At 61.5% G+C, this 20,479-nt stretch overlaps 1 protein-coding gene across 7 annotated transcripts in view; it reads left to right on the forward strand.

Annotated features, from left to right (window-relative positions):
• The window catches only part of NBEAL2 (neurobeachin like 2), a 180,599-nt gene that overhangs the window by 143,985 nt on the left and 16,135 nt on the right, over positions 1 to 20,479 (forward strand). For all 7 annotated transcript variants that reach the window (XM_075126070.1, XM_075126069.1, XM_075126075.1 and 4 more), the window contains 25 exons: positions 311 to 469; positions 595 to 754; positions 1,016 to 1,101; positions 2,567 to 3,301; positions 4,140 to 4,318; positions 5,621 to 5,780; positions 6,140 to 6,277; positions 6,550 to 6,855; positions 8,092 to 8,241; positions 8,492 to 8,649; positions 9,397 to 9,521; positions 9,956 to 10,076; positions 10,968 to 11,125; positions 11,718 to 11,851; positions 13,301 to 13,408; positions 14,656 to 14,751; positions 15,648 to 15,772; positions 16,346 to 16,486; positions 17,408 to 17,538; positions 18,138 to 18,247; positions 18,430 to 18,547; positions 18,638 to 18,735; positions 18,991 to 19,107; positions 19,517 to 19,606; positions 20,338 to 20,447. In XM_075126070.1, the coding sequence (XP_074982171.1) occupies positions 311 to 469; positions 595 to 754; positions 1,016 to 1,101; positions 2,567 to 3,301; positions 4,140 to 4,318; positions 5,621 to 5,780; positions 6,140 to 6,277; positions 6,550 to 6,855; positions 8,092 to 8,241; positions 8,492 to 8,649; positions 9,397 to 9,521; positions 9,956 to 10,076; positions 10,968 to 11,125; positions 11,718 to 11,851; positions 13,301 to 13,408; positions 14,656 to 14,751; positions 15,648 to 15,772; positions 16,346 to 16,486; positions 17,408 to 17,538; positions 18,138 to 18,247; positions 18,430 to 18,547; positions 18,638 to 18,735; positions 18,991 to 19,107; positions 19,517 to 19,606; positions 20,338 to 20,447 (4,013 nt within the window). The remainder of the gene's footprint in view (positions 1 to 310; positions 470 to 594; positions 755 to 1,015; positions 1,102 to 2,566; positions 3,302 to 4,139; positions 4,319 to 5,620; positions 5,781 to 6,139; positions 6,278 to 6,549; positions 6,856 to 8,091; positions 8,242 to 8,491; positions 8,650 to 9,396; positions 9,522 to 9,955; positions 10,077 to 10,967; positions 11,126 to 11,717; positions 11,852 to 13,300; positions 13,409 to 14,655; positions 14,752 to 15,647; positions 15,773 to 16,345; positions 16,487 to 17,407; positions 17,539 to 18,137; positions 18,248 to 18,429; positions 18,548 to 18,637; positions 18,736 to 18,990; positions 19,108 to 19,516; positions 19,607 to 20,337; positions 20,448 to 20,479) is intronic.

The raw sequence follows: 20,479 nt of genomic DNA on the forward strand, positions 1-20,479 counted from the left end.
GGTCCTCGTGGCTAGGTAGCGCGCAGCAAAGGCACGTGCTGTAGATTCACACCCCAGCTTGCCCTGCTTTAACTGTCCATGTAGACAAGCCCTCGGGAGCTGTTTTTCCCAACCATAACAGCACCTTCGGCAACCCCCGTTACCATGAATATCCCACCTGAATCCCTGCCAGTCACTCGTCTGAGAGCCGGGGAGGCGTGGCTGTATCCTGAGGCAAGGCCGAAGGGTTGCTGGGTCTGGGGGTGATGGCCAGTCGGCGTACACGGGCCATCTCCGTCCAGGGGTGTAACTGCGTCTGTGGCCATTGCAGGTGTGTGGGGTTCTGGAGGTGATCCATGGCTTGCTGAAAGAACCGGCCTCCCAGGAGCAGCTCTACGCCTTCCTCTTTGAGTCGGGGAACGTGGAGATCCTGTTCTCGCTGCTCGTCCAGAGGAAGTTCTCAGACGAAGTACGGGAGAGAGTCTTCAAGGTGAGACGCGAGTCCTGGAGTCTGGCGTTGTCCGCGTCCCTCTGGCCTCCAGCACTAGGCCCCCGCCACTGGCCAGTGCCCGTGGTGGGTCCCCTCCCCTAAGGCCGGTGCTCACCCTCCCGCAGGTCCTGTACAAGATGCTGAAATACGAGAAGGCCCACGAGCGCAGCAAGTACCGCTTGAAGCTGAAGGACATCGGCTACCAAGGGCTCATATCGTATCTGAACGACATCCCGGTGTCCATGCTGCTCTTCCGGTGTCTCCTGGAGCAGGTCCTTGGCTCAGGTACAGCACCTGCCTTGAGGCTGTGGCCCTGCTGCGTTACCCAGCCAGGCGCGAGCCACGTGGCTTGGGGGGCGTGTTGCTAAAGAGAGCCTGGGATTTATGGAGCCAGGGGTCAGCCATGCGTTTCGGACCTGGGCTCACCCGCCTGCAGCCGGTGGTCTCCACGGGAGGCAGGCTGTGCTGTAGCCCGGGAAGTGTCCGTTAGGTCAGTGCGCTGCAGGGCCGCGTCCCACGCCCGGTCTTGCTTCTCATCCCCCGCAGACTCTCCCAGCTACAAGGACCTGATGGCTGTGGTGTACCTGTCCCACCGGGCGGAGCTGGCAGTCAGGCTGGATACCTGCCGGAAGGTAGGACTGTCCGGCGTGGAGCCCTCGGGGCCCGCGGAGCCGGCAGAGGAGCTCTGCAGGCTTCCCTGACGGTGCACTGTTGCAGAGAGACGAGTCCACGTCACTCCCTGCACATACAGCCCCAGATGGGCTCAAACTTGGGCCTGGGGCATTAACCCATCGGGCCCCCAAGCCTCCCTAGTCAGCTGGCTCTGTCTCTTTACGTGCCCTCCAGGCCCCGTGTCCCTGGAAGCTGTTGCCCTCCGAAGGCGGCTGGGTGTCCTCAGGAACTGGCGTCTGTCACTGAGGCACTGCCCTGTCTCACGCCGATTGGCCATGCAGCCCGTGCCCCGAGCAGATGCACCTGCAGGCTGACCTGCCGTCTTGCCCTCTTGGTCAGGGCAGGGGCATATTGGCAGAGCCGTGAGCTGCCCTTGTTCCACAGACAGACAGACGCCATCCGTCTGCAGGGCTAAATGCAGACGCCCTGGATTACATCCCCTGTTGGTCTCAGCAGGGCTGATGGCGCCCCTCGCACCGCGCAGTCCTGGGTGACCGTGCTCAGCGGAGCCAGGCTTGGCCCCATCTCTCCACATCCCTCCCAAGAGCGGAGGGCGGGGAGAGATGCTGATTATCAGGAGCTGGAACCATGTGGGGCGGGAAGCCAGCTGAGCAGCCGGCTGGCTGCCGTGGAGACCTTTGAGGCAGCCGGTGTCACGAGGAGGGCTGGCCGGGGAAGGAGCCACGGAGCTGGCAAGGGTCCAGCGCAGCGTGGGCGAAGGCTTGCAGCCCTCCCTTGACGTCCCTGCCTCAGAACTCGGAGCCGTCCCCAGCGTGCCGCCGCAAAGGGGCGGAGGAACCCAAGGCCCGAACACATCCCTAGGGTGGTGGCTCTTGATCTCTGCTGGATCGGTTTCAGCTGCTCACCAGATCTGGGCTTGTGGGGGATTAGTCCCCGCGGGCCTGTGGGTGTCTGAGCAGGTACTTGGGTGCTGCGCTGCTGGGGCTGTACGAGTACCTGGTGAGGTGAACGGAGCTCTGCTCAAGGACTGCGGGCGTGGCTCAGGCCGTTGCATCCTTGCTGCTGGACCTAGGCCAGCGGAGAGCATGGGGGCTGTAGATGTGGGAGCCCCGATTTCTGGGCTGAGGAGCGTCAGGCGTGACCCCGCTCCTGACCGCGCGTGAGGCCCTCTAAGGAGGATTCCCCTGCCCCATGGTGGGCCGTCTTGAGGGGTGCGGGAAGCAGTGGGCAGGCCCGGCGCCCTTTGTTAACCCAGTCTTGCCTGGACCGTGAGGGCTAGTCACTAGTGGACGTTGGGCGAATCCTTGTTTGCTCCAGTAAAGGCGGGCGAGTGGATTGTGCAGCTGAGCGCCCTGGCGCTCGTGCCAAACTCCTCCCCCTCCGGCGGGTACGGGGAGTGGGAACAGGTCTGGTCGGCCACGCTGGTCCGTGATGTGCCCCATTCTCTCTTCTCCCTGGCTGCAGCTCTTCCACCTGATCTACTCCCAGCACGACATGGTGAGGCAGCTGGCGAAGCTGGCCGGCTGGCAGGACACGCTCACCAAGCTCTACGTCAAGGAGTCGTACGAGTCCCGCCAGCACAGTCTGAGCGGCTCTGCCAACGGGAGCTGTCTCGGCCTCCTGAAGCTCTCTGAGCACGGGGGCAAGGAGTCGGGCAGCGAGGCCGGGAAGGAGCGGCTGGACAGCACCAGCCATGCCCTGGCAGACCTTCAGGACCTGGATGTCTTCCTGCCGGTGGGCTTCGAGGCCTCTGACCACGAGCTTTCCGAGGGCTTCTCGGACCACTCCATCTCCCCGACTGGTGGCTCCAAGCCCTTCCGCTCCTATAACTTCAAATCCTTCGACTCCTTGGACCGCACCAGCCACTCCTCCTCCAATACTATCGACATCCCCGGCCAGGGGGAGGCCCCCTCCACCGACGCCCACCAGTTCGACGGCGTCTACCACCCGCTCTCGCCCTTCTGCATGTCGCCCTTTGACCTCGGCCTCGATCTGGCCAGCACCTGCTCCACCGCCACGGCGGAGAGCGGGAACCAGACGCCGGGGAGCTTGCCAGGGACCCCTTCCCCTCTGGAGTACTTCAAACCTTTCCCGGGCACGCGGGCTCGCAAAAGCTCCAGCCTCTCCAACGTCCTGGATGAAAGCAGCTACCAAGAGACTCTGGCCAGCGATGACGTCTCCAATACCAGTAACCCCCAGGTAAGCTGCTGCACCCCATGGCCGGCAAAGGAGCCGCTCTCCCGGCCCATGTTGAGAACATCCAGGGGGGAGCTGGCAGCAGTGGATGAGCAGGGATGCCGCTGTCTGCAGTAAGAGGGGTTCACGTCGATAAAATCGGGACATCTGGTCACCCTACAAGACCATGCCCGCTGGCAGCTGGCCTCCCCAGATGAAGGATGCCAGGGTATCTCTGCACCCCTGGATGCACTAGACCAGCGCTTTGTTGTTCACCTGTAAACCAGGTTCCCCCCTCTCCCCACCGTTCACCCCTTCCTGTTAATTTTTTTCCTCCGGTCCCCGCCATCTCTTCATCAGCATTTGATTCTGTGCAAACAGCCACCCACTGCGAGATGCACAGGATGCACCAGTAAGGCAGGGAGAGAAGTCTCTTGGCTCCAGCGGGACCCCTCTTAAGATGTGCCGTTAACTCCAAGTCTTTAAGAACAAAATGTCCAGTCTAGACCCACACGTCTCCTTGCGTGTTATCTGCACACACGTGTCCCAAAGATTCTGCTGCCCAGTGTGACAGGCTGTAAATGACACTCTTCGCTATCTACATAGTAACGCACTGGACCCAGAGGATCCCTGTCACCTATATGCCCTCTGGTGCCCTCTGCCAGCTGGCATCAAGAGATCCTTGGGTCATGGTCCTCTGTCCCTAGATGCCCCACTCCCAATCCCATCCCCATCATGTCCGAGCAGGACCGTTGTCCCCACCAGGGGGCACTGCGTCCGCCATCCCCTCTAGGAGAAGCCCACGGGGAGTGGACCAGCTGCTCAGATCAGCCTGTGTTTTCCGCCTCTCCCCCCATCTCAGCAAACGCCGGAGGAGGAGCTGTGCAACCTGCTCACCAACATCATCTTCTCGGTGACCTGGCGCGGGGTGGAGGGCTGGGACGACGCAGCCTGGAAGGAGCGCGGGCAGGTCTTCTCCGTCCTCACCAAACTGGGCACAGCCTGCGAGCTGGTGCGGCCACCAGACGAGATCAAGCGCAGGTGGGTGCTGGCAGAGTGGCAGGCCTCCTCCCGCCTGGTTTGGGAGGTGGAGAAATAGGATCAGAATCGGGCCCACAGGTGTGTGACCCTTCGCCCCGTCCCCCTCAGCTGGGCCAGAGGGCCCAGGATCCTGGCTGCCAACGTGCCCGAGCTTGTGGGTTTCTGGCAAGTTGGCCCCTCGCATGGGGGCAGCTCACTGCCGGGCCCTAAGGGCACCTGGCCTGTCGGCCAAAGGAGCTGCTTCATTTTACCCCTTCGGAGCCAGGGCCCTGCCCTGCCCCCACACCTGCCCATTTCTCTTCCCCATTCGCACCTTGGAGGGCGTGGGCTTGTGAAAGTGACGCGTCAAAGGTAGCTGTCCTGGCTAGCAACCCCCTGCTAGTCCAGCCCTGCACCCCCATGCCCAGCTTGTGTCCTTTGCTCCCAGCCAGCAGGCTCATGCCATCACAGCCTTCCACCCCCAGGCCCAATCAGGCCCGGGCCACTCGCTCCAGACCCACACCCCCCTGCGATCCCAGCTGTGGACCTCGCCCACTCACTCCTGACCTGTCCTTTCTATTCCACTCCTGGGCATCGCATGTGTCTGATGAGTGGGGTGCATTTCATGATGCATGTCCCCGCACACATCAGGAGCAGGCCCCTCCCCATCCCTCAAATGCATTACACTTGCCACCTGGGCATAGACTTGAACTTGGGCATCTTTGTAGAGGGGAAAAGCCACGAACCCCTCTGTTTCCTTGAAATAAGGAGCTTCCCAGTCTCTTCACAAGTGTCAGAGCCCAGGGTAATCCCGGGTTGGGGCACTGCAGAGCACAAGGCCCTGAAACGCTCCCAGAGGGGCGGGTGCTTTGCAGAGAAACTTTGGTCTTGGGCACCTGCTTCCCGTGGCTGATTTGCTGGCCTGGGGCTTGTGAGACGTGAGTTCAATTCCCACCTCTGGCGCCACCTGCCTGCGGGACCTTGGGCACATCCCTTAGCCTCTCCGTCCCTCAGTTCCCCATCTGTAACATGGGGATAACAGCGCTGTCCCACCTCGCAGCGGGTGGAAGATTTTGAAGCGCTCAGATGCTATATGAACGGGGGTCCCGAAGAGAGAGAGGCTGCGTGACCAACACGATATCCGGTAGCTGCTAACAGCGTGCGGGGCTACCTGGAGTCCCCCGCTCGGTACGGGAGGATGAGTGGGTTATTCCCCAGAGCAGGCAGTGCCATCGGATGCCTCACACCCCCCCTCCCCTGCGTGCGCGCACACACACATGTACACACACACACCCGCACACTCTCCCTGTCTCTCTCTTGCAGCCTCCTGGAGATGATGTTGGAATCGGCCCTCACGGACATCAAGGAGTCGGCCCCGGCCACTTTGCCCAGCCTCGCCCAGAACGCGCTCAAGTTGCTGAGGCTCCTCCAGGACTTCCTGTTTTCCGAGGGACACAACAACCAGGCCCTGTGGAGCGAGAAGGTCCGTGCTGGCGCCTTGGCAGGCCTGGTGGGGGGTGAAGTTGGTCTTGCCGCTCTGCTCCCTGGGGTAGCGTCGCGCCGACGTGCAGAGGGCTCGTCGGCTGCTGGCCATGTACTGCCGCAACAGAGCCGTGGGTCTCTCTCTTTCCCTCCTGCCGCGGTTCATTGGCTGCCATCCTTTTGGGGTCGCTGCTTTGCCTCTGGCTCTCCTATTAAATACCCTGCCCTCCTATTAAATACTCTGCCCTGGGATTCCTGTTCCCGTCCAGAGGCCGGGGAAGCCAAGCGCGGGGCCTGGGAGGGTGAGCTCCGTCACTGTCTTTGCTGGGAGGGGTCACTCTGCCCTTCCTGCGGCTGCAGATCTACGAAGGGGTGAACAGCCTGCTGGACAAGCTGGGGGTGTGGTACCACTTGGCCAACGGGACCTCGGACCTGAAGGAGATGGCTCAGATCGGCCTGCACATCCTCATCGGGTACAGCGGGCTGGAGGAGGCCCAGGTGAGGCGCCTGCGAGACCCAGGCAGCTGGGGACCCCAACTGGCCTCGTTAGGGGCACCCTGAGGGCTCCCCTTCTCTCTGTGGGGAGGGGCTGGGCTCTCAAGGGAAGTGGGAGGGCCGGGGGAGAGGGAGAGGCCGGGAAGGAGGGGGATCGGAGAGGCTCTGAGGGCCCCAAAACCGCAGTATTTCTCCCCCCCACCCCCATGCTGGGATGAGCCTGGGGGTGTAACAGCCTCTCCCCTGCCCCCCCCCCCCCCCCCCGCGCCCACCAGCTGCACTCGCTGGCCTACGTCAAGCTCCACAGCCTGCTCCAGACGGCCTCGGCCCCCAAGGAGGAGGAGGCCTGCTACCTGCTGGGCAAGCTGGAGAGCCCCCTGAGCCGCGCGCTGCAGCCCAAGTCGGAGGCCTTCTCCTGGCTCCTGCCCATCATCCGCACGCTGCTGGACCAGTGCTACGACACGCTGCAGCTACAGCACCTGCTGCCCTCGCTGCCCCCCACCAACGGCAGCCCCACCTTCTACGAGGACTTCCAGCTCTTCTGCACCACCCCCGAGTGGAGGGCCTTCATCGAGAAGCACGTGGGTGCCGCCGGGACAGGGGCCCCTCGGGGAGGTTACCATTGCGGGAGGAGGGAGCACTGAGTGGTTAGAGCGGGGGGGTGGGGGACGCGTCAGACGCGGGCTCTGTCTCTGGCTGTGGTGCTGTGCGTGTCCCTGGGGAATCTCTTCGGACGACACGCTCAGCCATGGATGCCGACAGCCAAGCCCTGAACCAAGGGGGGATGGTGTAAATGTTGGGGGGATGGGCATGGGCGGGAGGGTGCCCAGCGGGGCTGTTTATGGGCACAGGAGATCTGACCAGCTGCAGGCCAGAGAGCAGAGCTATCGAAGGGCAAGGACCTGTGCAGAGGCTCTGGGTGCCTCTCAGGTGGGCTGGCTCTGAGCAGGGCGAGGAGCTGTCCCAACTCTGAGACTGACCGAGCCAAGTCAGGACAAAAATCATTTTTGTTGCCCTCCGCTGGGCTCGGAGGGCAACAGAAATGATTAGGGGGTTGGAGCACATGATTTATGAGGAGAGGCTGAGGGAACTGGGATTGTTTAGTCTGCGGAAGAGAAGAATGAGGGGGGATTTGATAGCTGCTTTCAACTACCTGAAAGGGGGTTCCAAAGAGGATGGATCTAGACTGTTCTCAGTGGAGGCAGATGACAGAACAAGGAGCAATGGTCTCAAGTTGCAGTGAGGAGAGGTCTAGGTTGGATATTAGGAAAAACTTTTTCACTAGGAGGGTGGTGAAGCACTGGAATGGGTTACATAGGGAGGATTCTCCTTCCTTAGAGGTTTTTACGGTCAGGCTTGACAAAGCCCTGGCTGGGATGATTTAGTTGGGGTTGGTCCTGCTTTGAGCAGTGGGTAGGACTAGATGACCTCCTGAGGTCCCTTCCAATCCTGATATTCTATGATTCTAAGTCCCATTACACCTGTATGTTAAACGGGGTGGGGGAGGGTAACAGTATTTATGTAGCTTGCCAGGGAGTTGAGGATAAAGTGCTCAGATACTGCAGTGATTTTGGGGGGGGAGTGGGAGAGGGGATACATTCACCTAAATAGATTACAGATGGGGAAACTGAGGCAAGGATCATATGATCTACTGGGGGGTCATGCAGCGAATCCACATCTCAACTGGGAGTTCCTGGCCTCCCAGTCCCATGCGCTCGCTGCTAGACCTCGCCCGGTTCTAAGGCAGCGTCCCAGAAAATACGTCCTTGCCCGCTCGTCCTGGCCACCGCCGTTCAAGGGCTCTCTCCCCTTGGCAGGTACAGCCCATGATGGCGCAGTTTGAAATCGACACATTCGCCAAGAGCCACGACCACATGTCCAATTTCTGGAACTCCTGCTATGATGCCTTGATGAGCAGCTCCCTGCGCAGGGAGAGGGAGAAAGAGGAGAGCAGGAAAAAGTTCCAGGTACGTGCGGTCAGCTGTTCAAAACACACACACACCCCCACCCCTCGGGGCTCCGGAATTACAACCAATATACAAACACAAAACCGCAGGGGCTGAAACAGCCCGTGCCGGGTGTCTCCTCCGAGCTGAATTTCTTTGGCACGTCTTCCCGCAAAACCCTGATCCGTGGTGCCATGTCTCCTCCCGGGGGAGACTCGTGTGATTGCACGCCGCACACCCCCAGTCCCACCTCATTCTCTGCCCCTGCTAGGAGCTGATTCTGGAGCCGGTGATAAAGCGCTCCAAGTACGAACACATCCGGCACGTGAACGTCCTGAAGCAGGTCAACAACCACCACAGCGTCGTCCTGAAGCAGTGGAAGGCCCTGCGCCGCCTGCTGACCTCGCAGCGCTCTGCCTGGGCCGACCGGTCAGGAGTTAACACTCCCTTTTGGGCTGCGGGAGGGGATGCTGCCCAGGGCCCTCTCCAGCTCAGCGCTTATGGGACAGCCCATGCTTGGGGCTGCTGGATCCTCTGGGTTTAGCAGTATCGTTGCTTTCCCCCACCCCCGCCGGAGGAATCCCGCCCCGTGGCCCTAGCCTGGCTTCCTGCCCATCGTGGGGTGTGGTTCCCACGGTGGGGGGGCGATTTTCATGGCCGGAGCTTGCCGTGGCCGTGGCCCGCTGTGCCCTGCCCGCTTGCAGAGCAGCCGCCGGAGTCAGACAGAAAACAAAGGGAGCTCAGGCGCTAGCCCCGCCCACTGTGGCAAAGCCACGCCTCCCCCGGTTGGAACCAGACAGTGTTGCTTACAGCTGTTCCTGGCCCTCCTGTGTTTTCTGTGCCCCTCTCCACCCCGGTTTGCCTAGTTATTTTCACGCTGCCTTCTGCCCTCTGCCCTGTGGCTCCCAGGCTAAAGGCATGATGGGGTGTGGTAGAAACTTCCCCCGTGGCTGCTCTCGGAGGTGGCTGGGCCCTGGTCCGGCATGTCCTCGGCTCAGTGTAGAGTCCTCGTAGTCCCTGCTGCAAGGGGGGACTGTCAGCCAACACCTTGCGAGCCCAGGCTGTTCTGTGGATCAGACTGCATTGCCCCATGCTGACTCCAGCTGCCCCCCTTCCAGTTCCCAACTTCGAGGTGCTCGGGGCTCGCTCACTTTTCTCTCTCCCCCTCCCCTGCAGAAACCCCCCAGAGATTCGCTGGAAGCTGTCGAGTGCCGAGACCTACTCCAGAATGAGGCTGAAGCTGGTCCCCAACTATAACTTCGACCGCCACGTGGAGGCTAGCGCCCTCCGGGACAACCTAGGTGAGCAGGGCTCTCGGCATGGGGATGGGGCCTGTGCCCGTGGGTCAGAGCCTGGCTCTGCCAGCTCACTGCTGTGCAGTTAGCTGTAACGCCGACAGACCCCCGTGGGCGGGATCGAACCTGGGACATCCGAAGCTTAGTGTATGAGCCTCTACTGCATGAGCTAAAAGCCACATGCCTCTTAGCTGAGGCTGTTGCAGGCTCTTCAATCTGTAGCTAGGCTAGGTGCCACTAGAGGGGGACAGAGCACCGCACCGAGCAGGGTTTTCATGTAGAGGGATTTAATGTACATTTTGGAGGAAGTGGGGACCGGACCACACCTCCGCCTGCAGAAATAAAACCTAGATCAGGGCCCCTCAGCCGCGGGGCCCCAGGGTGACGTCTAGGAGCCGTGCTCAGCCTGGCGTCTCCATTTTAGTCTCTGTCCGTTTCAGGGGCAGATCATTCTCTCAGCCCTGCGGAGCCTCTGCCGCTGGCCGTGGCCAAGGAGGCGAAAGTGAGCGAGCTGGGGGATGATCAGCTGGCGGAGGAGGACCTTGAGTTCTTGGACAATCAGTGAGTCTCTCCTGGGCGGCTCTGTGCCCTGGGTTGCTGTTCGGGCCCTTGCTGGGCGCAGGAACTAAGTGTGTCCTGCAGCGGAGGGATACTTTGCCTCGGAGGCTTGCGACTGAGTCTTCCCGCGCGTCTCGGTGTCGCCCTGCATGGCCCCCTTCTCGGGGAGGAGGCAATTCAGTCCTTGGCTTTTCTGCTGAGATCATCAACGCGGCCAGTCACGGCCTTCAAACAGCCATTGCCTGGTAACCGTTCTTGGTCCAGGACTGTCACAGGCGGGATTTGAACCAGCAGCCTTTATATTGTGAGCTCCTGGGGTAGAGACCACATCCCCTGAGTCTATTAGAGCAGGGCCCCGATCCTGACTGGGACCTCTGGTCACTAGCACAATAGAGTTGTGAGAGGTGCTATATCCCCTCACATGTTCCCCAAGCCATTCGTCCCCCTTCGCCTGCCTGGGCCCTGGCCCCATCTCACCCTTCCCTCAGCTAACACAAGTCCAGACCCCTCCAAGTTCCTCCTAGGTACTGCAGCGCCAGGAGGCGCTGTACACACCGCTCAAGCTGGTACTCCTGGAAGCTGGTAGGTTTTTCCCTGGCGAGGGTGCAGGGAGAGTCGCCGAGCTGCCCAGGGTTAGGTGAGCAGCAGTGAGCGTCACGGGAAGGCCAGTGGGCACCTAGATATCTTCTCCCATTGCTGGGAGCAGGGCACGCGGTGTGGCATACGGCCCCAGCCAGCGCAGGATGCCAAAGGCGACCTCTGTTCTGTAACCAGCCGGTCCCACGCCCCATGTTGGATGACTGTGTGTGGGGAGGGAGGCCGTGGGCCATAAGAGGGGTGCGCACAGGCGGGACATCCTACCCATTAGGGCTCTGCCACCCCGATCTCTTCCAGGGCTGAACCCAAAGAGCAGAGCCAGAGGGAGAAGCTGGTGATCTCCGAGGACTGCGAGCTCATCACCATCGTGGCGGTGATCCAGGGCCGGCTGGAGGTCACCACGCAGCACATCTACTTCTACGACTGCAGCAGCGAGAAGGAGGAGACGGAGGAAGGTACCGGAGCTTGCCCATGCCCGCCCCTCTTGTGCCCTGTGTCGCACCCGCTGATACCAGAGGCTGCCTGCCCCATCCTCTCACTGCCACGCTGCTGTTAGATCACTCGTTAATCTCGTTACTAGTATTGCATGAGAGCAGGACCTATTGGCCCATGTTGCTAGGCACTGGATGTACATTTTGGAAGAGACCGTCCCTGCCCCAAAGAGCTCACGGACGAAGGGGACTCAGGCAGAAAATGGGGAAACTGAGTCACGGGGGTTAAGTGACTTGCCCCGGTCATGCTGGGAGTCTGTAGTGCAGCTGGGAATTGAGCCCAGATCTCCTGAGTCCCAGTCCAGTGCCTTAACCTGGAGGCTGGCTTGGCTTGGGGGTTAGCCTAGCACTGAGCTCAGACACTAGGAGTGACATGGGGGAGCGGGTGAGGGCTGGAAGCCTGCACTGGGTCTCCCTGGTGTGACGATTGCTGGCTGAGATGGGTCAGTGTCTAGGATCAGTGTGGCCCCCGCGGCGCTGGGAGCTGTCCAGCTACGGAGGTGCCTGCGTATCGGAGGGGGAGTAACAGCTAGCCTGCCTTCTGCCCTTTCACCAGGGATTGGCTATGACTTCAAGCGCCCCCTGTCTCAGCTCCGGGAAGTGCACCTCCGCCGTTACAACCTCCGCCGGTCGGCGCTGGAATTCTTCTTCATCGACCAGGCCAACTACTTTGTCAACTTCAAGAAGAAGGTTCGCCCTGATCCCCTCTGCTCTCCTAGACCAGGGGCCGCTACCCAGCCCCGGGGGCGTCCCCGCTTCTCTTGGGAAGCTGGTGTCACCCTTCCTGGAGCATCGGTGCCCAGCTCAGCCCCCAGCACGGTGCTGGGAGGCGCTGGGCTGCCGATGGTGCAGTGTTGGAGACACAAAACAAGGTCCTGGCCCCGCGTGGTGAGAGTCTGGGGCACGTTGCTATCTGAGGAATCGTGCTCTGGAGACCTGAATTCCAGGGGGGCATTGACTGAAGGGGGGTAAGACAGGAAGTCAAGCAGCACTGGTGCAAGAGGCCTGATGCAGGGTGATGGGCAAAATGGCCTTTCATACAGAGCTTCTAAAGTGGACAGAGCTCAGCCAAGAAGGGGGGTGGTATGGGATGGAGGGAGCTATGTGTGTGATCCTGTAGTACTCCCGGCCCCCCCAGCTTTTCCAGCCTCCCTCCCCGCGCAGGGAAAGCTGGGGAGCTGCCCCCAGACGGCATGTTCCTATTTCTGTTGATCACTTGTTGAAGGGGAAATAGCCGAGAGGTCTCCGGGGTCTTGCTTTCTCCTGTCCCCACCCGGGACGCTGGGCCAGGTGGCTGCGTCCCTCCTGTTCTGTTCCCCCAGCGCTCATGCTCCACCGTTTCATGTAAGGTGCAGCGAGGGGCGTCATTTCCAGCTCTGTCGGATGTCCCTGTGCTATATCCGATCGGGCTAATGAGCTCAAAGTACCAGTGTAGCTGTGGCAGGCAAGGGGCTGGCTGCCTGGGTACGATCCCATCCTGGGACCCTAGACACAGCGAGTCACTCACGTCACCCTGGCTACACTTCGGTTGCTAGCTCTCTGGCGTGATCCAAGCTGGCATCTGTAGCTGAGCTTACGGAACCGTCTGGCTGCGCGCATCTCTCCCTGCCGCGTCTCTCCTGACCGTGACGCACAGGGGCTGGAGCCTTGTTAAGAAGGGAATTGCGCACCTATCTGATTTAGGATTGAATTCCTTAGACTGGATCTTCTGCTGATGTAAATCAGCGTGGGCCCCTTGATTTCATTGCTGATTTAAACCGGGGGAGAGGGCTTGGACGGCTCTCTCTTTCACGCGGTTTGTTCGTGTCTGTCAGGTAGGGGTCCCCCAGCACCTACTGCAAGAGCAGGCCAGATCTCGTGGAGAGGCGTGATTTTTTTTGCTAGAGCAGGGCATTGGGAGAGCTGGATTCTGTCAGCTTCCAGTGTCTGACATGGGGCAAGTCATCGCCCCTCTGTGCCTCAGTTTCCCCATCTGTAAAATGGAGAGAGAGATCCTGATCCCCCCGACCCCCTGGATCAAGTGCTTTGAGGCCCTGGGGAAGAGGCGCTCTGGCAATGCGAAGCCTTGTTCGAGGGCAGGCTGGACGCTGTACCTGAGCTCCCTTTGAATGCTTCATGCACCTGGTTTTGTCCCTGCAGGTTAGAAATAAGGTGTATTCCTGTATTCTCGGCCTGCGCCCACCCAACCAGATCTACTTTGGCAGCAGGTCACCCCAGGAGCTGCTGAAGGCCTCAGGACTGACTCAGGTGCCATTAGCATCTTCTTCCAGCCTCCTCCTCCTCCCAGCGTCACCTCTCTCTCCTCGAGAGCAGTGTGTGTCCGTCGGGGCTGCCTCGTAGCCAGGCAGAGTGCTGGGCAAACTTCCCCCCAGCCTCTCGGCTCTGCCAGAGCTCCTGGGGCCCACTCCTCTGTCCCAGCCCCGGGCCCCTTGGAGCAGGGCTTGTCGGCTGTGCCCAGCTGGGTCATGGTTCTGAGATCCGCCCAGGTTGGCACAGCACCCACCTCATTTCATTCGGAGCGTGGTCCGGGCTGTGAGCACAGCGCTGCGAAGGGAGAGGCCCCGGCCCTGGCTCACTGGGGGACCGAGCACGGGCTTGGTCGCTCGGGGTGCCGCAGAGGGAAAGTGAGCGCTGCCCCGCTGCGGGGTCCCACTCCTGCTGCAGTTCATCGTGCTCTGGGGCAGAATGGGTACCTGAGGGGTTAAATAGCCAGAGGGCGAGCTCAGGCATGGCCGGCTGCTAGCATGGCCTCCCCCAGGTGCAGGCTACCGGGGTGTGATGGCAGGGTGGGGAGAATCCATGGGATGAGTTTCCCTGGTAAGGCCTGAGGCCTGACTTTCCATCCTCACTGGTTAGATGAGCAGCCTGGGTCTATGCTGCTCCCCGCGAGGGTCCTCCCCCAACCTCCAGCGTGGCAACTCCCATCCCCCGCCCTGCAGAGTCTGCTCCCCAGCCGTATCCTCCCTGCTGTCCCAGCCAACCCCGCCCCATGCAGCGACTTCCATGGGGTGACCATATGTCCCGTTTTGGCTGGGACAGTCCCCTGTCCCGGCCGTCCCGACTTTTCTGGCAAAATTGGGCATTTGTCCCGTTTGCAACGGATCAGCTGGCAAGAGCAAAGGGGACAAATGCACAGTTTTGCCAGAAAAGTCGGGTGCAACCCCAAGCAAGGTGTGGAGGAATGTGCGGGGGGCAGGGGCGAGCAGTGATGCCAGCCCCATGTGGGAGGGAGGGCTCAGGAGAGCAGCTCAGGCCGGGCTGGCCCTGCATGGGTGAGTGGCAGGGGGCTTGGGCCAACCCATGGGAGGGGTGAGATGGACCTCAGGCTGGCCCTGTGGCGTATCCCATTTTCCCTTTGGGAAAATACGGTCACCCTATGCCATCCCACTCCCACGCCCCATGCAGCGACTCCGCTCCTGCTCCCCTAGCCGGAGCCACCCCCTCTGCCCCTGCCGTCCGCAGGGCCTGTTTCAGCCCCGCCATGTCTGTTTCAGAAATGGGTCTACAGGGAGATCTCCAACTTCGAGTACCTGATGCAGCTGAACACGATTGCGGGGCGCACCTACAACGACCTGTCGCAGTACCCTGTGGTGAGCATGCCCGCCAGGCCCTTCCCCTCAGCCTTCCTCTGCCCAGAGACGCCGTCAACGGTCTGTCCTGGGGCCGGCAGGCAGACGGAGATGGGGTGCTCAGAGCAGCCCCCGCGACATTCTTTCTGGGGCTGTCTGTTCTCCACGCTCCCTCCCTGGGCTGGCAGCGTGGCGTGGGCCCCCCAGCCTCAGCCCAAGTCCGGCTCTCACTAGCCTGGTGACGGTATTAGCAAGCCACCCTTCACTTTGCAGGGACGCTCCCTGCGTGCTTTCCACGGGGTTATGAAGGGATTGGTAGAGGCGTTAATGATTGGCTAACGAAGCATGATAGAGCCCAGCAGGTGCTTGGTCACTCCCAGCCATCTCTGGCACCCAAGGGTGCTGCGGACCGCCTGTACTGTGCCTACGTTGATCGGTCCTGTTGGAACCCTTTAGGTGGACGCGGGCCTCGACTAGAAAGCGGGCCTGTTTCACAGCTGCGGTGCGGTGGCACTTACAGGCCAGCCGAGTGGGGCGTCTTTGCACTAGGTGCTGTACGAACCTATAGATTTGATCGTACCTCTCCAAGGACCTTACCTGCTGTGGGGGAAGAGTATAAAATTAGAGCTGCCCAGCCTCGCGCCCTCGTAATGCAGAGCTGTCAGTGTCCTCCTGGCTGTCCCGGGGGATCGAGAATGTCTCCCCCTGTAAGAGTCCGGAAGGCCCACTGGACCAACCCGGCCCACCCCAGCAGCGTGGCCGCTCACGCTAGCCCTGTGCCCCTAGGGGAAACTGCCCGTTCTGCCACTCCCCTGTTGTCTGTCTGGCCGCGGGCGGCACTAGGGTTTGAAGACCCGGCGGCAGGCTGGGCCGAGTAAGGAGTTGGCAGGCATCTGACAGGCCTCTCCCTTCCGTAGTTCCCTTGGATCCTGCAGGACTACGTCTCCGAGGCGCTGGACCTGAGCGACCCGGACGTGTTCCGGGATCTCTCCAAGCCCATCGGGGTGGCCAACGAGAGACATGCCAAGGATGTGAAGGAGAAGTGAGTGCATGTCCCGGGCAGCTCGAGGGCGGTGGCTGCGCTGGGACGGGTGGCCCGGAGCAGCCACGCCAGGGGCGGGGCTGACGTCGCAGTGGCCGGCGAGAGCCGGCGGTGTGCCCTGGATGTAGCAATCCGACACCAGCACGTGGGGTGGCGAAGGCCGAGAGTCGGGGGTGGCTGGCAGATTGCTGATGCGTCCCATTTGCTCTGTGGAGACGGAGCAATCGTCTCGTGGCTAGAAAAGAGGTGTGTGGGCAGGGGATTTTGCCCTGCGCTCTGCTCCGTGGCTGGAGAATGGCCCTGGGTCGCCCCTTCCCCAGGCACGCAGAGCAGCGAGGTGGGTGGGGGCGTGCTGGTAAGAAGGCTGTGCCCTCTCAGCTGCCCATCTTCTCTTCCTGATGCAATTGCTCTGGCTGTGGCAGCATGAGCCGGGAAACCAGCCCGGCCAAGGCAGTTGCTGTGTTGCAAGCCACCCCTGCCTCACCGCTGGGATTCCCTCTTCCTCCTCCTTCCCTTCCCCCGCCTGTGTCTTGGTGGTATGCTCTGCTTATTCCCCTCCCCGTCTGTCCCCAGGTACGAGAGTTTTGAGGACCCCACGGGCATGATCGACAAGTTTCACTATGGCACACACTACTCCAACGCGGCGGGCGTCATGCACTACATGATCCGGACCGAGCCCTTCACCACCCTTCACATCCAGTTGCAGAGCGGCCGGTGAGATCCGGGGCTGGGCTAGTGCTGGCATGCCAGGACGGTCCCGCCAGCTTCCCCAGGCCCTGCTAACGCAGGATTGCCACCTGCCCCGCGCTCGTTCTAACTATCCCCTGTGAGGGGGCTTTCACCACGTCCCTTGGGAGCCTGAGAGCTCGCTGGTGGGGGATCCTTTCCTGTGGCTTGTTCTTAAATGTTCCTTGCATCTGAGGAGAGAGGAGCCTCTTCCCTACCTTCTGTGTGTCTGTGCAAGGAAGTGTGGACTAGCGAATAGATCATCAGGCTCAGGAGAGCCGAGTTTTATTCCTCGCTCTGCCGGTGACCTTGGGCAAGTCACTTCCCCGTGCTGTGCCTCAGTTTCCCCAGCTGTACAATGGGGGTGGTACCTCTGTGAAGTGCTTGGAGATCCGCTGAGGAAAGTACTAGATATTCTTCATTACCTGTTGCAACAAGTGTCCTAGAGCCGATTCTGAGCCTTGCCTCTGAGTTGATAAAGCAGAAAGAGGGTTTGGCCGGCCCTGTAGCCTGCTGTGGCTGGGTGTCTCATGGGCGTTGTCCGGCACGAAGAAAGCGAGAGTGCGAGAGATGCAGGGATTTGGCTGGCGAGGCTGATTTCTTCAGCCCATATGGTAAACCCGGGAGCTCGCTGGAAGACAGGAAAAGCGACGCGTTCTTGATTGTATCGCTCTAGTGCCTAGACACCCCCACCTAGATCGGGGTCTGTTGTGCCCAGGGCTGGACAGGTATCTAGCAAGAGACAGTGAGGCCCCTTCCCATTTTCGAGCTCGGGAGCTGTGGTGCAGACACGTGAAGGGTCTTGCCTAGGGCCACCCTGGCAGTCAGTGGTGGGGCTGAGTCTAGGTCCCAGTTCTCCTGAGCCCAGTGCCTTAGCCTTTAGGCCAAGCCTCACTCTCTTGCCGGCAGGTTTGACTGCTCAGACCGCCAGTTTCACTCGGTGCCCGCGGCATGGCAGGCGCGTATGGAGAACCCGGTGGACGTGAAGGAGCTGATCCCGGAGTTCTTCTATTTCACAGACTTCTTGGAGAACCAGAATGGTAAAGGGAGCTCCTGGGGCATTGCAGCCCGGCTGGCCGGAGTGCCCTGGGTCTAGAGCTGGGGGAGAGGGGCTCGCTGGGGTTGGCATGGGGAGGTGCCTACTTGGGGCCTCCATCTAAGGTGCAGGATCCCTTCTGTGACTTCCACTTCAGTTGATCTCTCACGATTGTCGCAGTCACTCGCAGTCCTGGTCTCTAGCCACTGGGCCTGCTGGCGCCCGGGCTCACTGTCTCATGCAGGGGGTAGTGCCCAAGCCAGCAAGGGCAGGAGCTTGTTGGGGGCCCCAGGGCTCTGTGCACATCATAACTGGGCTCTAGACAGAGCTGGGACGCAGGCTGTGCTCCCGGGCCGGGGGAGCTAATTTCGCCCTGCATGGAGCTGGTGCCTGGCAGGCGTGCCATGGCTGGTGCGTAACCTCCTGGGATCCACAGGATTCCCCGCCCTGCTCGGTTATAGCGTCGGTGCGCCACCTTGCCCTGCAGCGTCCAGCACGAGCCAGTGTTGGCCCCAGGACTGGGTGGGCTGTTGATCTGACCCCGTGCCGTGGGATGCGGCGGATGGGGGATGGTGAGCCACCCTGCTGTGTCGCTTTCCCTAGGGTTCGACCTGGGCTGCCTGCAGATGTCGAACGACCAGGTGAACAATGTCGTCCTCCCGAAGTGGGCCAGATCCCCGGAGGATTTCGTCCACAAGCACAGGAAAGCGCTGGTAAGTGGGCAGGGGCTCCGCCCAGCCTGGGAAGCCTTCACCTGGCCTGCCAAACTCACTGCTCCCCCAGCGTGTAGGGCGGGGGCTGGGGTTTCCCTACCAGGTGGCCCAGACCCATTGGGGTGTCCCCAGCCCGGCATGTCCCTGTGGTGCTCACTGTCCCCGTTCTCTCCCTGTAACAGGAGTCGGAGCACGTGTCTGCCCACCTCCACGAGTGGATCGACCTGATCTTTGGGTACAAGCAGAGGGGCTCGGCCGCTGTGGAGGCTCTCAACGTCTTCTATTACTGCACGTACGAGGGTAAGAGGCGCCATGCCAGGGCCTGGGCAGGCAGGAAGGTTCCCTGGTAGGCACCTGTCACTCACAGCATCACCCTCTCTCGCTCCCCAGGGGCCGTGGACCTGGACGCCATCGCCGACGAGACACAGAGGAAGGCTTTGGAAGGCATCATCAGCAACTTTGGGCAGACTCCCTGCCAGCTGCTCAAGGTATCGGGAGCCAGAGAGGGAGTGCCCGACTAACCCCAGGGAGGGGAGGGTGGGGATCACCCAACAGGCCCTGAGAGCAGAGCTCCACTCCCCCAGCCAGGGCTTAGGTCCATATATGGCCATGCCATCCACCCCCTGCCTCCCCCGGGTCCTTTTGCCCTTTGCTTCCTCTCTTTCCCCGGGAGGCTGGGCTCTGGGATCTCGCTCAGGGTTCTGGCACCTCCCGACTAGCTGGCATCTTGCCCCCCCCGGCAGGAACCTCACCCAGTGCGCCTCTCAGCCGAAACCGCCACCAGGAGGCTGGCCCGGCTCGACACGTATTCCCCCAACGTCTTCGAGAACCTCGACCAGCTCAAGTCCTTCTTCGTCGAGGTGAGAGCTCTCCTCGCCGCTGGGCTCCGAGGGCCGCCCACTGCGGGCCCTCCCGGGGAGAGCTTACGAGGGAATCCTCCCACGTGGTGGGGAGGGAGGCCCGTGTGGTGGGGAGTACGGGGTAAGTGACGGGGTGGCAATGGCCAGAGCAGGAGTTCTGGGGTGAGGGAGGACACGGGTTCCAGCGAGACCATGTGGTTACCTAGCTCTTTGGGGCAGGGACTCTCTGGTGGGTCTGTACAGCGCCTAACACAACCTTGTCCTGGTCCGTGACTGGGGCTCCGAGGTGCTGCAAACACCCGACAATGCCCAGTGCTAACGTGACACGTGCGTGCTGGCGGGGCCGCGGCAGTGCGTAGCCCCCGAGCTGCCGGGCAGTAGCACCAGAGCTCTCTGTTCTCTCCCGCAGGGGATCAGCGACGGGGTCCCGCTGGTGCAGGCTGTGGTCCCCAAGAACCAGGCCCATTCCTTCATCACACAGGGTTCCCCGGACATGCTGGTGAGTGCCCTGGGGGGCATGGCATGGCTTGTTGGCTGGGAATTTGGGGGGGCTCTCAGCTCGTTGTGTCTATAGCCCCCCAGCCGGTACCTATCGGAGCCCCTCTGCTATCCGTTCACTGTATCCTCCCGGCCCCCGTGCACGCAGGGCAGCTGATTGCCAGTTCACAGGGCCGGGGCTGAGGCACAGAGCCATTGAAGGGACTTGCCTACGGCCACGCGGAAGGTCAGTGGCAAAACTGGCCACCGGGTCTCCTGGGTCCCAGCCCGGGGCCTTCACCACAATCCCGGCCTTCCAACTTCCAGCACTTGTACGGGGAAGCTAAAGCTCCCTCCTGCAGCTGACGACGAAGCGTAGGCCGAGCGGGTGTTGGCTCCAGCTGTTCCCAAGAGCACGACCTAAGCTGCTGGCTTAGTAAGTGGAGCGAGAAGGGGATCTGTCCTGCACGCATCCCGCCGGGCGCGGTGATTTGCCCCGGGTTGCAGGAGCTAGGTAGGGTCTGGCCCGGCTGGTACTTGGCTCGGACACCCCGGAATCACCCAGGGCGGTAGGTGGCCATACTGCCGCCATCACTGGCGGGACGTGGGTGGCGCCTTTTGAACTAGTCGTAGAACAGAGGTCCTGACCGGCCCCGGCCCTCCCGCGCCCCGTGGCGCTTTCCCAAGAGCGGGGCTGTAACCCTGGCGGCTGTAACCCTGCGTTCTCCTGCTAGCCTCCCTCCCCTTTCCTAGGTCACGGTGAGTGCCAACGGCCTGTTGGGAACCCACGGCTGGCTGCCCTACGACAAAAACATCTCCAACTACTTCAGCTTCACCAAAGACCCCACCGTCTCCAATGCCAAGTGAGTCTGGGCCCGGCGCCTCTGGGCTGGGA

This window comes from Caretta caretta, chromosome 2, assembly GCF_965140235.1.
Source record: "Caretta caretta isolate rCarCar2 chromosome 2, rCarCar1.hap1, whole genome shotgun sequence".
Taxonomy (NCBI): Eukaryota; Metazoa; Chordata; order Testudines; family Cheloniidae; genus Caretta; species Caretta caretta.